The sequence below is a fragment of the Penicillium alfredii genome (assembly GCF_028826965.1).
Source record: "Penicillium alfredii strain IBT 34128 chromosome Unknown utg000005l_segment0_segment0, whole genome shotgun sequence".
Classification (NCBI taxonomy): Eukaryota; Fungi; Ascomycota; class Eurotiomycetes; order Eurotiales; family Aspergillaceae; genus Penicillium; species Penicillium alfredii.
Genome location: NW_026622702.1, coordinates 3,250,826 through 3,266,133, shown reverse-complemented (window position 1 = coordinate 3,266,133; position 15,308 = coordinate 3,250,826). Strand labels below are relative to the sequence as shown.

General features: G+C 50.4%; 8 protein-coding genes across 8 annotated transcripts; 4 read left to right on the top strand and 4 right to left on the bottom strand.

Moving 5' to 3' along the window:
• Positions 1–1,071: 1,071 nt before the first annotated feature.
• On the top strand, positions 1,072–1,843 carry NUU61_004660 (isocitrate lyase/PEP mutase family protein; the record flags this gene model as incomplete). Its single annotated transcript, XM_056655242.1, has 2 exons — positions 1,072–1,150; positions 1,221–1,843. The coding sequence occupies 2 exons, from the start codon at positions 1,072–1,074 to the stop codon at positions 1,841–1,843; spliced, it is 702 nt and encodes a 233-aa protein (XP_056513269.1).
• Positions 1,844–2,628: 785 nt separating this feature from the next.
• Positions 2,629–4,455, top strand: NUU61_004659 (fungal specific transcription factor domain-containing protein; the record flags this gene model as incomplete). Its single annotated transcript, XM_056655241.1, has 5 exons — positions 2,629–2,795; positions 2,858–3,295; positions 3,349–3,481; positions 3,588–4,188; positions 4,244–4,455. The coding sequence occupies 5 exons, from the start codon at positions 2,629–2,631 to the stop codon at positions 4,453–4,455; spliced, it is 1,551 nt and encodes a 516-aa protein (XP_056513268.1).
• A 1,494-nt stretch (positions 4,456–5,949) lies between these two features.
• On the top strand, positions 5,950–7,347 carry NUU61_004658 (flavin monoamine oxidase family protein; the record flags this gene model as incomplete). The annotated part of the gene is made up of 1 exon (XM_056655240.1): positions 5,950–7,347. One exon carries the CDS (start codon positions 5,950–5,952, stop codon positions 7,345–7,347), a length of 1,398 nt encoding a protein of 465 aa, XP_056513267.1.
• A 332-nt stretch (positions 7,348–7,679) lies between these two features.
• Positions 7,680–8,435, bottom strand: NUU61_004657 (uncharacterized protein; the record flags this gene model as incomplete). Its single annotated transcript, XM_056655239.1, has 1 exon — positions 7,680–8,435. One exon carries the CDS (start codon positions 8,433–8,435, stop codon positions 7,680–7,682), a length of 756 nt encoding a protein of 251 aa, XP_056513266.1.
• A 330-nt stretch (positions 8,436–8,765) lies between these two features.
• Positions 8,766–9,242, bottom strand: NUU61_004656 (uncharacterized protein; the record flags this gene model as incomplete). Its single annotated transcript, XM_056655238.1, has 1 exon — positions 8,766–9,242. The coding sequence occupies one exon, from the start codon at positions 9,240–9,242 to the stop codon at positions 8,766–8,768; it is 477 nt and encodes a 158-aa protein (XP_056513265.1).
• A 1,072-nt stretch (positions 9,243–10,314) lies between these two features.
• Positions 10,315–11,481, top strand: mep20 (uncharacterized protein; the record flags this gene model as incomplete). Its single annotated transcript, XM_056655237.1, has 3 exons — positions 10,315–10,543; positions 10,596–11,405; positions 11,462–11,481. The coding sequence occupies 3 exons, from the start codon at positions 10,315–10,317 to the stop codon at positions 11,479–11,481; spliced, it is 1,059 nt and encodes a 352-aa protein (XP_056513264.1).
• A 179-nt stretch (positions 11,482–11,660) lies between these two features.
• NUU61_004654 (uncharacterized protein) lies at positions 11,661–12,490 on the bottom strand (the record flags this gene model as incomplete). The annotated part of the gene is made up of 2 exons (XM_056655236.1): positions 11,661–12,161; positions 12,212–12,490. 2 exons carry the CDS (start codon positions 12,488–12,490, stop codon positions 11,661–11,663), a joined length of 780 nt encoding a protein of 259 aa, XP_056513263.1.
• Positions 12,491–13,107: 617 nt separating this feature from the next.
• NUU61_004653 (Monooxygenase) lies at positions 13,108–15,101 on the bottom strand (the record flags this gene model as incomplete). The annotated part of the gene is made up of 5 exons (XM_056655235.1): positions 13,108–13,696; positions 13,755–14,334; positions 14,390–14,868; positions 14,926–15,006; positions 15,070–15,101. 5 exons carry the CDS (start codon positions 15,099–15,101, stop codon positions 13,108–13,110), a joined length of 1,761 nt encoding a protein of 586 aa, XP_056513262.1.
• Between the last annotated feature and the right edge of the window lie 207 nt (positions 15,102–15,308).

Here is a 15,308-nt window from a genome sequence, read left to right as displayed (position 1 = left end):
ACTGGCACGATCCTCCGAATTGAGAGACTCCAGCCATGCAGACACTAAAAAAAGGATTTCAGACTCTTTTACAGGGGTCAAGAAGTCTGTTTCATGTAACCCTTGGCCACCCAGTTCTTTGGGCTGGCAACATATTTCCAGAACGTCAGCCAGGGCACGGCTCTCTCGATCGTGTTGGCAGTCTTTTAACCGCTCTGAAATACTCCTAATTTGCCCAAGAAAGGTTGCAGATGTGGGACGGATGACTATTTAAAATAATATGTCAGCACTCGAATGCATACAACTAACAGTAGCGCAGAGAGGCGAGAGGAAGGATCACGAAACATTAATACCAATACATATCGATAGAAGAGGTGGATGAATACAATAACAGGGAGATAGAAAGATATCCTGCTCGCGAGTGACACTCACCATCTGCGGCATTCACTTGAATGCTCCGGGTTTGTTTGAGAATTCGAATGAGTTCGTCGAGGCTGGCGGTATTGATATCGGTCATTTTGATCAAACGGCAAGTATATTTTTTTGATAAAATTAGTGTAGGACCATCTGGTTTGATTACACCTGTGAATTTGTGGAATTGGGCCATTAAATATACCTTCGTTCTAACCGAGTTGCACGGCGTTGTATAGTTCCCCGGGCCGCATACGGCCCGGAATCGGTCTCGGGGGCTTTCTCGGCGAGAGCACTGCGAGCTTGAATCATGTCACCAGGTATTAAATATAATAGATTCCTCCCTCTTCTGGGGTTGGAACTCATTCACCCCTGCAGCTTTGTGCTCTTTCTTCCATACACTACTGCGCCATAATGACCGTGTCCCCTGCCGCTGCCAAGCTGCGAGAACTCCTCGCCGATGAAAAAAAAAATCGTTGTTTGTCCAGGAGTATATGACGGCCTCACTGCTCGAATCGCTCTCCAGGCAGGATTTGAGTCTTTGTACATGGTGGGTACCCTTGTCCCCGAGTCCTAGCACGAAGCATTTCTTTTATCAATTCCCTTCTTCCCTAGACCGGCGCAGGCACAACCGCCTCACGACTCGGACAACCCGACCTCGGAGTTATCACACTTAACGAAATGCGTGAAAATGCGGAAATGATTTCGAATCTGGATCGCTCTACACCGTTAATTGCGGACGCCGATACTGGCTTTGGAGGTATACCACCCTCCCTCTCTCTCCCTCTCTCCCTCTCTTGATATACGTTTGGGAACTCACAGAGGCCTAGGCTCTTTGATGGTTCACCGTACGGTCACCGAATACATTCGCGCGGGAGTTGCGGCGCTGCACCTTGAAGACCAGCCTACCACCAAGCGCTGTGGACATCTTCGTAATAAACAACTGGTCACCGAGGAGGAATATCATTCTCGTGTCCGTGCAGCCGTGAATGCTCGCAAGCAATCGGGAGGTGATATTGTGTTAATTGCGCGAACAGATGCTCTGGCAACTTTGGGCTATAATGAAGCTGTCTCGCGGCTAAAGGGTGCAATCAAATTGGGCATGGACGTTGCCTTCCTAGAGGGTGTAACCACCAAAGAGCAAGCAAAACAGGTTTGCGAGGACCTTAAACCCACCCCAGTCCTCTTCAATGCTGTCACTGGAGGGATGTCCCCCGATCTGTCGGTTGCGGAGGCCCAAGAGCTGGGATTCCGGTTGATGGTCTTCCCAGGATTTGCGTTGGGTCCCGTGTATGCCGCCGTTAGTCAGGCAGCAAAGCATCTCAAGGAAACTGGGGCACCGGCAGGATCTGGTGGAGGTAGTCCAAGAGACCTCTTCAATGTCGTCGGGTTGAGAGAGGCCATGACGTTAGATATCGCCTCCGGTGGTGGTCAGTTTGACCAGGGCGTTTAGATAGTGCGAGTAATGGAACAAGATCGGCCTATCAGGCTTCGTCACAATTCCCTTGATGAGACATAGCCTGACAGATGCCAGAGACATCATTGATGCTCGGGCCGCATAGACAAGTAGATCCAGCGAAACGAGGGACTCACTGGTCTCCTGCACGAAGAGTAAACACAAACCCTTTGATTGGCTGGGACGATATCATGTGTTTTATGCAATGTTATGCGCACCTAACATGGACATAACATCACGTGCTTTATGCCCACTCACCCCAAAATGGTTAGCTCCACCGTCATCCCCCCAAGTATCGTACCTCCGCTCAAGCCTTCCAGAGCAATTGTTATTTTCAGCATCCAAGCAAATATGGGGCGACGAAATGAAAGGGATATAAAATCCCAGGCTCCCAAACACCGGGGTCGCCGAATTGCATGCAGGCAATGTAGACAAGCCAAGGTGAGCTCAGCCAACAAGTCTGGCTGCCTGACACAAGACTAACCGCTGCAGATCCGATGTGAATGGTCCACTGGACGTGCAGACCTTTGCTCACGATGTCAGCGATTGGGACAGGATTGTCAAATTGATACCGAGTTCAAAAGGGTCAACAAACGAGCGTGAGTGTCTGTTGGCACTCTGAGAGCCCCAAGACGACTGACGGCGACGGCAGGAAACTAGAAGAACTTGAACAAGAGGTCCGACAACTTCGCTCATCTGTCTCTGGTATACCTCGATCGACTCCACCATTAATACTTGGTGAATCTCCCAGCAATCGGTCCCTTGACCAGGGTTCATCGACCATGTTGACTTCCGAGTTCTCATTACCTGCGCAAACTCCCCTGTCAGGTGAAATGCCCAGACCTGATGGGCGATATCGAAACCACTACCCGACACTGGATTTTTCGTCACCCACGCATCCCAAGACTCTGGATCATCTTACCCTAAGTTCTCAGCAGATCGATTCTCTGTTTCATTTGTATAGGAAACCCATAGACATACCGTCTATCGCAACATGCTAACCTGACCCAGGTATTTTAAGAAGTATCACCCACCTGTCCCGCTGCTGGACCCAACAATCCCTCCTAACAACTACTATGATCGATCTCCTCTGCTCTTTTGGACAGTGGTCTATATCTCGTCACGACAATATGCAGAGGAGCCCGGCCTTTTGGGTATGCTCACATCACCACTGAAGCAGCTTCTGTGGGGTACTATTTCAAACCCTCCCCACACATGGTACCTCGTGCAATCGATGTTGCTCTTTTGCATGTGGCCGTTTCCGACTTCTTCCCTTTGGAATGACACAACTCCGATGCTAGTGAACCTTGCTCAGACCATTGCAATGCAGCTCGGGCTGCATCAGCCGGAAGCGATTCAGGATTTCTCGCGCACCAAGCAGAAACTGACTGCTAGAGAAATATCAGAGGTTGTTAAAACATGGTCGATCTGCTACATTGCGTCTCAAAGGTACAATGATATATCTGTATTCAGCAATGTTCTTTTCACTGATATCATCACAGCATGACCACTATATATGGTCTAGCGTTGCCATCCTCGGATTGGATGATCGATCGCATATGCGACCAAGACAGCACGTACATGGTCCCGGAAAACATGAAACATCAGCTCCTGATTTATCGCTTTTCCGCCCGTGTGAGCAACTATACGTCTAAAGGTTCTTCAGCCCCAAATGGCCTGCCTCGCACGCATGACAGCCTTTCCATTTTAGCTTTGTTGGAACAAGAGTTTTTCGACTTAGCGCGGTCACTGGAAAGAAAAATCACAGGCAAGTCTCCGTTTACCTCAGCACACGGCAGTCCTAACATCCAACTTACGAGAAGCCGACAACGATGTCTTACTGAATGGAACCGGGCTGCAGCTCTATGTCTTTTACCTACTGGATTCCGGAGGCTCAACATCCCGGAAGATAGCTCTTCTGAGAGCATTTGACATCGCGAAGACTCTAATAGCCAATCTCCGACAACTGGATACCACCTCTAACTTCATGAAGCATTGTCCCGCGTCCTACTTTCGAGTGACCTCTTTGGTAGCATTGTTTATTCTCAAGCTCCAGGATTCCAACTATGCAGAGCTGTTGGACGTCGAGAGCGGCAAGCGGGCGTTTAATGCTGCACTCTTTCTTCTTCGTCAGGCATCCTTGGAAGATAGTGATCTACCCGGCAGAACATCTAATATCTTAGCCCAACTCTGGAGTCGACAGGGCCACTCCAAACAGAGTGGAGAGGAGCCCCGATTGAGGCTACGGACGCGGCTTTCCGCTAGTCTTCTGCACGATCAACTCTGGTCTTGGAGAGAGAGCTTCGGCGGTCAAGTCTCTGCCTCTCACACTCCGCCCGCTGGTATGTGGTTCGGTTTTTCTTCTCCTCCATGTGGCTAATCTGAATTTGTGGGCAGATAATATCGGGCCTCAGTCTATGACTACACTTCCTGATGGAGGTTTAATTGTGCCAACGCCGGAGGAGGGACACGTGGATCGGCTCACATTTGAAGAAGTCTTCGATACCGAGATGCTATCCTTGCTTCCCTTTGACCTCGAGGCGGATGCCTCTTTGAACCCATTGACTTCGTTTACCGAGGGAGTCCCTTCCCCATCAAAGGTTCTTTAGTAACCATGAAAATTGATTCCTGTTTTATTGTCAAATGCCTTGAACCCCCAAGGTTAAGTCCTTCATCGGTTCAGTCTCAATATAGCCACAGCGACAGAGTAATCTGAAGGTCCTTTGGGTCTCGCTACCTTAGGTTCGTGTTACCGATCCCACCCACTTGGTACAGCCGTTGCGGTTGTTAGGACTTGGATTTTAATACGGATGCATCTGCTTCCAATTGCTTCGGATGGCTCGCGGGTCTTGACTGATTAGTGCACTACGGAGTATTATCAAGGGATTACCTGGCCTCTATACGGATTTTAAATATGGCCAGAGCACCGTGATTATTACCTTTCGATCACCCCGCCGATGCAGCTAACGGTATCCCGAACGCAACCGATGGACTGTCCTCCTATTCGATTGATATATTCCACTCTTGCTGATTCGATGCACCAATGTATTCCATCCGCATTACACACCCTATTATCGGCATCTTTGCTGATCGAAACCTAGCAGTTTCATTGCGTTTCGGCTTATATAGCTGTCTTGGGTTTGACGCCACGGTCACATCCACCCTGAGCCGGTTAAAAAGACCCTAGTCATGATATACACCCTTTCTTTCATAAAGCCAATCACTTCCTCCTTGGTCTTGATGTATGTGCACATTCCTGACCAAGTTACTGCTTTAAAAGCCTAAGAATGTGCCAGCTCGAACACCGCTGGTACCACCACGGTCGATAACCTGACCACTGGCAGGTCTGTGAATCATGCGTTTAATGGGGGGTGTCAATGTCGATCTGTACGAGTACAACGCTGAATGGATTGTCGAGGACTTTGAGTCAAACAACTTTAGACCTTTTGGAGCAACACTCATGGACATCAAACAAAACAACCAGGTCCTAACCTCGTCTTCGGCTTCTAGTAGCAGCGTCTTTGTCAGTTACATTTAATAACTGGCAACGGCAAAAATGCAGTATCATTAGCAGAGTCAAATTTCTACTACATGGCCTGTCCTATACCCTTTCAAGGCAGTGGTCCTGAGTACCGATTCCACTTTATGCCTGATGTCAGCGTCCATGGATCGGCCTGCACTGAGAGATCCTATAATCAAGTCTGGTTTCCTTTCCAAACAAAGAATTATAAAAACTCTCAAGCTCTTGATTTCTTGGTTGGAAAGGCGGCAGCAGCCATGGACTCACCACCCTAGTCAATACGCAGCCATATGCAGTATGCCCTCACAAAAGAACAGGTGCTCACGGTGCACCTACGTTGCTTAGACCAAGAGACTCGGGAGGTACAAGTCGCCTTGTCATCCAAACAAAAACTCACCATCCCTGTTCTCCCGTCGACATCAATTCAAGAAGCAGCAATCCCGATACCGGCCTGCCAAATGATATGCAGAACCCCAACATAGACACTGTCCCTGTATCTCCAGGACTCTAAGATATTTAGTCCCTCCACGGTATCCTCCCGTGGGGCTTTTGTCACGCTGTTCCCCAGTCACCTTTCATCGCCATGGCACCTTGGGGGCTCCTGGCCTGGGCCACATTCAGTTGTTCTTGGGCTATCTCTTTGGATGAAATCGATTATTCTCCGGAAGATATTATCACTCGGGATGTCGCAATTGTGGGTGGTGGTGCAAGTGGCACCTACGCTGCTGTCCGACTCCAGCAGGACTTGAGGAAGTCTGTCGTGGTAGTAGAACGAAAGAATGTCTTAGGAGGGCACACAGAGACATACCACGATCCTGTCACCGGCTCGATCATTGATATCGGCGTGTTGGCCTTTCATGATCTTCCTATTGTGCATGATTTCTTCGATCGTTTTGATATTCCACTGGACAAACTGACATTCAACTTGGCTGGCCTTGAACGAGTAGACTTTCGAACAGGAAATCCAGTGACTGTCTTTATTGACCCCAATGAGACCCAGTTGGCCTTGTCACGATGGGCTGCTCATCTGGCTCGATTCCCGACATTAAACGACGGGTTCGTGTTTCCATTCCCCGTCCCAGACGACCTACTGCTCTCATTCCGCGAATTCGTGGCAAAATACAACCTCGCCGCCATCGTGTCTTCAATCTGGTCAGTTGCTCAAGGGTATGGAGACATATTGAGTTTGCCCACCCTTTATGTGTTGAAAATCTTTGGCCCGCATATCCTTCACAGCCTGTCCACTGGTTTCTTCAGCACCCGTCGGCAAAATAACCATCAAGTCTACGAGAAGGCTCTGCAATCTCTGGGAGAAGATACCAATGTTTTTCTCAACAGCGTGATTGTTTCCATGGCTCGGGATCTTCCGGGCTCCTTTGCGCGGGCGGTAGTCAGGACACCGTCTGGATACAAGTTGTTGCGTGCAAAACAATTTCTTTTCACCCTTCCCCCAAAGCTCGATCATCTATCCGGGTTTGATCTTGACGGGGAGGAAATCAATCTTTTTTCCCAATTTTCCAGTATCGACTATTACACTGGGCTGCTTCGGGACTGTCCTGTCCCCCCAAACATTTCATTGTCGAACATGGTAGCGGATCCATCTACTTTCTACCTACCACGACTTCCAACCTGCTATACTCTGGGACTTATCCAGAGTTCTTCCAACCTGACCAATGTGAAATTCAGCAGTAACATCACAACAATGGGTGTTGGAGAGGTACGAGCGCAAATCACTGCCGAGGCAAGAACGGTGGTCGCCGGAAGCAGACCATCGTTGGCCGTGTTGTCAAATCATGGGCCATTTGGATTGCAGGTCTCAGCAAATGCGATCCGACATGGTTTCTATCAAAAGCTTAATCGGCTCCAGGGGCGTCGGCGCTCTTTCTGGACCGGTGCCGCTTGGCATGTTCATGATAGCGCACTGTTGTGGAACTTCACGGAGGGCATTCTGACACACATGCAATTATCAGACTGCCCATAGCGATTTCAAACTCTGTTCTTATTCCATTCTTTTTCGAGACGGTAGCCAAAGCCGTTGCCAAGGTGGATGAATTCGGGATTTATAACGCCGATTCTGGGCATGGAACATGATATCTGGGCCGCAGTCTCACTATTTCCTTCCTTGTTTCTTTTACTGTGGCTGGATTGATTTCTGCAGATTTGTGAAGTATGGAGCAGTTTTGGCTAGAGGAGAAACGACAAAAGTCCGTCCGCGTTGGGCAACTATAGAGCATTGTATTGCACTAGTTCACAGAAAAGCCTTCGAAGAGGGATAAGTTGCGGAAAGATAAATACTATTTCGGGACCAAGCATTTATGGCCGCCCTACTTGAGCGTAATACCTATTTTGTTCATTTTCCAAGTGTCCAGAGAAAAGAATCGCGCGGCCTGGGTCGTTGGGCATGTTCAACCCATAGAAGCGCCAGAGAGCATCCTGCACCACATCATAGCACGCCCCATACCGCAAAAGCTGGATATTTTTGAAATCAAACATTGTCGATGAGGGACGTGGGTGGTTAAACTTTGCCTTCCCATAGTCGACAATAATATCTGCCACGTCTCGGATCTCAGGCTCGATGTCCTCCACAAGAGTCTTTGTCCCTCTTCCAGTCAAGTTGGCCGAGGAGCCCATCAGGGGGAGCTCTTCCTCCATGGCCAGTCGGGACAGCTCATCCTGGAATGCACCGCCATTCACTAGCATTGCTAGTGTACCTTCGACGGAGCTTCGGGCCAACGTCTCAGGTGGGAGTTTCTGCATGATCGGATGGTCAAGGCGACAGGGCGCAACTACTCCGAGAGGAAGATCCAAATCCACTGCCAGAAGCCGGACCATGCCAGCCTCCCGCGCAGGGAGAACATGAAGAGCTTGGTGAAGGGCATAGCTCCCGATCATAGCGTGTCTTTTATGTGGTTGACGCTTTTTCGCGACGAATATACGTTGCAGGGCGCCTGTGTCAATAGCAACGACCCCATAGCCAACACTTGCCGGTATTATAGCAATTCCCCCTTTCTTCAAAACCTCAAAGACCCTTCCTGCATCGTCCTGGGGGTGAATCACCTGGGGGGCCATTTATTGTTCCCGTAGATGGAAGAGTATCGTAGGGAAAGGCCTGGATTACACCGAGTCCACAGATCCTATTAAATAGTCCCTGGATTTGACGCTATTATCAACAAAGGAATATCCTCCGGGGCGTTGGGGTCATGGACTATTGAGCAAAAAGTGTATGAATGCACTAGAACCCTGCCCACATTCGCGATTTCAATTAGACCATCTCTTGTACGCTGCGTCGGGCCTCATCCCACAGTCCATAAATAATGCTGGCTTTAATCAAGGCCAGAAGAAGATTCAAGTATTTGGAAATGATGTTCGTTCAGGGCAGCCAGTGAAAAAATGACCCGTTCATTCCATCTTGACTAGAACAGAATTCGACTGAAATGCCCCGCGCTTTGCCCCTCCAAGTTCCTGCCGCTGGGATGCGTTTACATCGGCCAGTGGGCTTTCCCATACAGCATGCCAGGTTCCTTGTGCGCGAACGGAGTATTCATGGCCAGGTTCAAGAGGCAACGGGGGTAGATTGACCACGATATTCAAGGTATGCTGGGCAGGGATCTCCACCAAGTCTTCCACCGAAGCAGGCAGCTTGCGGGATATCTTGATCGTGTCCATTGGTAAATCCTGTCCGTTTGTTGTGTCGCACACCCCGAAAACCCCCAAAACCCCCGCACGAGGGTCTAATGGTGTGCCCCATCGGAGGACAGTGACGGGAGAAGGCGCGGCATTGTGAATGGACACTTGGACCGGTACTGCCAACGGTTGCGATGTCTGCATTATGGAGAGGGAAGCGAGACTGACTTGCAGACCCACGCTCAAGTTCATTCTGATAAACCGACGAGAGAGACGATATGAGGTTTCGGGTGTTGAGAGAACAATCAACACACGGGAAGCAATTCGGAGCAAGGCCATTCATCCGGTGCCGATATATATTCTGGCTACACCAATAAACACTCTGCCTTTTGAGCCAAGCTGGATGGATCAGTCAAATCTTGTCTGGTTCCCCGAGGCGTGTCACCCTGTCCCCGTCAACCCCCTAATCTGCTAATCTCCAACCGCTGCCAAATAAACCTGACTCGTAACAGTAAAAACCAAGCAATTTTATCTGCAGTCAAGACTCGGGCAAGTCTTGGGTTGTAATCTTGGCGCCGGAGTCCGGCCGCCATCCAGGGTCTTAGGGCTTGGCACAATCACTGATATCGCAAGCACATCCATGCCCAGGTGCCACCAAGGCCTCGTGCAATATCAACTACCAGACTTCTTTCGGTGCCTGAGCCACTATATCTTCCGAGGCAATAACCCCGTGAGATCTGGCCTAGAAATGAGGGTCATGTGTTGCTCACGTTTCCCCGGCTTATCTCGCCCTGATCCCGTTACATTGGCTGGTCTTAGTTTTTCTCGAATCTCGATATCAAGCAGGTTGGACAAGCCACATCGTTGGAGATTCGGAAATTCGAACAACCGCCGGCCAGCATTTGCAGACGTTACGGGCTTCCGCCGGGCCAAGGCAATGAATGGTACCGACATGTTCGCGACAGTCTTGAGTATGCCAGGGCCCTCGGAGTATCTGTGGCCAGTTACAAGATACCACCGGGGCTTCATTTCCCCGGGAACGGGTGAGGCATGGATGTGATCACTGTGGCTTCGTGCAGAAAAGATACCACCTTCTCTCTTCAGTCATCCTGATTGACGATCACCGTCGGGGGTGAGGAGTATCAGAGGGACGGGAGATATCACTGAGGGCATCACCATTGACAGCCTGAAGAGGTATAAAGTTGGATTGGTTTCCCCAAGATTCGGAATTTTCCAATCTTTAAAGTCCTCAAGCAGTCCTCAAGCAACCCGGAACTGTGACACATTCCTCAAAAACGATCTACTCAATTGCCAATCGGTCATCATGCGTTTCGCGGCCTTTTCCACGGTGCTCATTGCCCTCGCACAAAACGCGTGCGCCTTGCCGGTTGAGGCTGACAAGGCACCTGGGCTCGATGTTACCCTGAGCCAGGTGAGCGACACGCGGATCAAAGCCGTGGTCAAGAACAACGGCCGCAAGGACGTCACATTTGTGCACCTCAATTTCTTCCGGGATGCCGCTCCCGTCAAGAAGGTCGCCGTTTACAAAGATGGTATGGTGCAAGTCCTCAGCACGTCGTTGTTCACTGCTAACCCGAAGTGCAGAGGAGGAGGTGACGTTCGATGGTATCAAGCGTCGCTTCAAGATGCAGGACCTTACCTCGGAATCCCTTACGTCGCTGGCCGTCGGGGAGACCTTGGAGGATGAGTTCGACATTGCCTCGACGAGCGACCTGTCCAGCGGGGGTCCAGTGATCCTTCGCTCCAACGGTCTGGTGCCCCTGGTCAATGGCAGCGCTGTATCCGGATACTTGCCGTTCCGCTCCAATGAGCTCAAGATCGAAGTGGATGGGATCAAGGCATCCCAGGTCACCAAGGCTATCAAGCCCCTGAGTCGCCGGACGAACGAGGCTTGCAGTAATTCGAGCCGCAAATCGGCTCTGGAGAAGGCCCTGAAGAACACGGTATCGCTGGCAAATGCCGCGGCGGAGGCGGCCCTTTCCGGCTCGTCCTCAAAGTTCAGCGAGTACTTCAAAACCACGTCGAGCTCGACCCGTCAGACGGTGGCCGCTCGATTGAAGGCCGTGGCAAAAGAAGCTGGCTCGACTGGCTCCGGGTCAACCAGCTACTATTGCACTGACACGTACGGGTACTGCGAGTCAAACGTCCTTGCGTACACGCTGCCGGCGCAGAACATCATTGCAAACTGTGACATCTACTACTCCTACTTGCCCGCTCTGGCGAGCTCCTGCCACGACCAGGACCAGGCCACCACGACCCTGCATGAATTCACTCACGCTCCGGGCGTGTACAGCCCTGGAACCGATGACTTGGGATACGGCTACTCGGCTGCCACGGCCCTCAGCAGTAGCCAGGCTGTGTTGAACGCGGACTCGTACGCTCTGTATGCTAACGGTAAGTTTCCCTAGTCCATTCCCGCGAGTATCAACAGTAGACTGATCAACCTGTAGCGATCAACCTTGGCTGCTGAAAGAACAGCGAACCTTCAAAAGCACACCTGTGGAGTACCTTCCAAAGAAATAGCGCGATGGACATGGTAGATCGTGAAACAATCAAGGTTAAATATGACCGGGGTTGCTTATATTTCTGGGTCGAGTAGTCGTAGTAGACCTGATATTGTTTGGCCGTATTTCTGCAAGTGAAGTCCGCTTATTTTCGCTTCATGACGTATATCCAGTGGAACACGTCCGGGGTATGAGTTGTAGAAGCGACGGGACCGGGAGGGGCCTTCAATGGGGTGCGGGAGCATAGTGTCCAGTATTCCATCAGGTAGGGCAAATTATCGAATCGGGTAGCCGAGTACGATAAAGCAATCCATGTGGTTCCCTTGCGGGTTAATGGAACGAGTTGTAAGGCCAACAGTTCTACCGGAGGCAAAGTAGCCGTCGTGGCTTTCGACAAAATTTCACGAACAGTGGGGCTGGTGCTAGAGAGGTCATCGGTAAAGGAAAAGATTTGGTCGCCAGCGGTGGCAATGGCGTCGCTAGTACTTTTGTCCAGAATCACATCAAAGGGTGCAAAGCGGTAGAGGGCAGAAACGTCATGCCACGAACGCAAGTCAATGCGTAGCCACGGCATCGCGTGATTGGGATTTCTCTGACTTTCAAATTCCTGGCCCAGGCGGACGGCCTCGGCGGAGAAGTCGACGTTCTGCAAAAACATAAGCTCGCTGAACCCAGGTGAAGAGATACGAAGCTTACCACGATCCCATTACCCAGCCATTGTCGGTTGACACAAGCGTCGCGCAACCTCCCTCCCAGTTGGGAAATACCCGGACCCAGATGTAACACGCGAGGGGGGTTGCGCGCGACCACCGCTGGGCGGCGCTCCAGCTCATGGAGGACAGCTTCCAGGAGCACTTCGCCAGAATTCAACCATTCACCCACATCCTGGCCGGTGGCAAATCGAACATCCCAGAATTCGGCATTGTCGTAGTCAGGAGCGCCGGTGAATTTAGCGTGTGTTCTGTCCGGTGCCATTCTCGGCGGAGGGAGAAAATGACTGTGCACCCTTGCCGTTGAGCCGCGGGCACCGTTGATGTCACATGACTTGTACTGGTGGAATGACTTGAGTAGAATCTATGTGAATGAAGTCTTTGATTTTATTTTATTATGGCTCATTTTGCATATTTTAAAGACTTTCATTTGTCCAGGTACTTCTGCGCGCTCAAAATAGGTAGGAAGATGTTGAAATATCGAGGAATATATAACGACAGTCTTGAAGTATAAATATATGACTTTTGGTTGCGCTTTGGGTGGATTTCTTGCTAGCGAAATACTTGTCGGATATAAACCAGATGAGAAGACAAGAAAAGAATTTAGAGCTATATCAACAAAATAAGAAACTGGCTAGTTTTACCCCAGCCTAACGTGCCATCCATACATAGTTGGTTGGGTGAACGCTGCCAAAAGTAATGAACAAATTACAAAACAAGACAAAAATATAGAATGACTTTATCAAGGTAGAGGTAATTCGACAATCAATACTCAAGAGGAGTCCTGTGAAGGTACTTGTTCATAGTTGACCTAACCCCCATGAAACTGTTGATCGCTTCCATGCAATCGCAGTAAAGTCATCGCAATTGCTATTGAGATGGTCACACAACACTTGGCTCAGCAGGAATCAACCCAATAAGATCCAGACAAAACGCCCCGAAATTGACCAGGCCATAAAACAGCATGGGCACGATACCAAAGAAAAGATTACCGATGATACCCCGACGAAGGATGGTCTCAGCGAGCTCAGTTCGAGTGATTTCGGGGGCGACAGAGGCCTCAAATGGACCGACCAGCCGATAGAAAGTCACAAATGCTGCGCCAAAACAATAAGTCAAAAGAATGCGCAACCCATGTCGGCGATACAGCTCAACCAACCCCGGGGCCCCGCCAAAGTCCCGGGCAAGGGTACTCATATAAGCGCTATGATCGACGCCATACTGAATACGAGAGCTTTGGGCAGCAAGTAGATGATAATGTGGAGGATCGCGGGGGATGGCCATGCGGCCTGTGATGAGGGCCGTCCACCACATTGCTTGCTGTTCAGCAATCGGAGGAATCGCTCCCACACCTGGCCGAACGAACCCAATAAACGCAATATCCGAGTGAGATGGATGGATGATATTCCGGATCGTGGCGTCGGATGCAGTAGGATATGAGGTATCGAGGTAGGGGAATGTTTGCCGGTAGCTGGTGAGGGTTAGCATGGCAGGGCAAAAAAAGAAAAGAAAAGAAAAGAAATCCTTACCCAGTACAGTAGACAACACAGTTTGGTCGGATGTCTTTGTTTCTCAGTCTTTGCCAATCCTTGCGGCTTGGATTCGGCTGAAAGAGTACTTTTCCCGTGTTGTCGATGGACTGCGGCCAAGTGCATGTATCAACCGCTCGTTCCGAGTTGGCGTCTTCTGGTGGGTCGATATATCGGTTCCCAATCCAGGCAAGGAACGGATTATGCTTTTGGTAGGGGCGGTTGAGATATGGCATTGCTTTGTTGCTCTTGTTGAGGAACACATAGGCTCTTCCCAGCCGCTCCTTGGGCAGCGCCCCGATATGCTGGTTCATCCCGGCCTGGGTTCCTGTCAGAAACCACAGCACCCGTTTAATGACAAAGTCGGAGATAAACCAGCGCAGCCGGCTGTGAGCCACTGCTCGATGCACGTATGCGGTCTCAAATAGATTCGTGATCAGGCCATCGATGGGAAGGCCTCCACTGAAAGTTCTCCCAAGCACCTGGAATCGACTGAGCTGCTTGGGGAAAGAGAGAAAGCCCGTACGAAAACACATGGTGACCGACTCTGCGTTGGCCTTGATGGATTCGTATGCGATGTCTAGAACAGAGGACATCAGCCTCGGATTCCCCGAGGAGTCGGCATCCAAACTCACCCATCGCGGTCTCGCCACACCCTAAGATGAGAACTCGGCGACCGGCCACTTGATCCCGGCCTTTGTAAAGGGCAGAATGGAACACATCTCCTTGGACATTCTCAATTCCTGGAATGGAAGCAATGTTGGGCTGGACATGCAACCCGGTACAAACTGCGATATGCGAACAGTCGAATACATGCTCCTGTTCTTGTTCTTGTCCAGGACGGCTGCGGTCGAGATAACGAACTCGATGCGTCCAGCCGGGGTCACCATGGAGCGGAGAGACGTTGAGTACGGGGCAATGGAGCTTGATGAATGGGCCCAGTTCAAAGCGGGTCACATACGACCGGAGATAATCGACATATTCTGGCAGAGATATATGGTCTGGGGTGTCGAGAGGCAAGCGATGATCCGAGAAAGTGGTGAGCTGCTTGCTACTCACCAAGTCTGCATTTTCATAGGAGCGGTAATGAAATGTGCCCCCGATGCCATCTTCTCTGTGAGCCACTGTGAGTGGATGAGCCGATACTGAATAGAGTAGAGGAGGGGCATACGCTTCAAACAAGCATGCTTCGATTGGATTTGCTGAGGTTGACGCTGCTAATAGCGTCTTCAACGTGGCCAAGCCTCCGGGGCTGCATGGGACGGGGGGATCAGTATCTAGGGTTTCTAGGGTCGCGGGCAGGGTTAGGGCTCACCCAGCACCAATAATGGCCACTTTGATAGTCATGGGGGAGGTGTTCGAGTCAAGAGAAGATCGAATATCATGGATGGAAGAATAGCTGACCTGAACCTCCGGTCCCCGCGGGATGACGCAAGATCTCAAGATCTGCCACAACACGTTTTTTGTTAACCGACGCCATTCTCTGTGAATAAACGGTCTATCTCGAGGATTGATGCTGTCTTCAGAGTCATCAATCGCCGATTAATCTTTGAA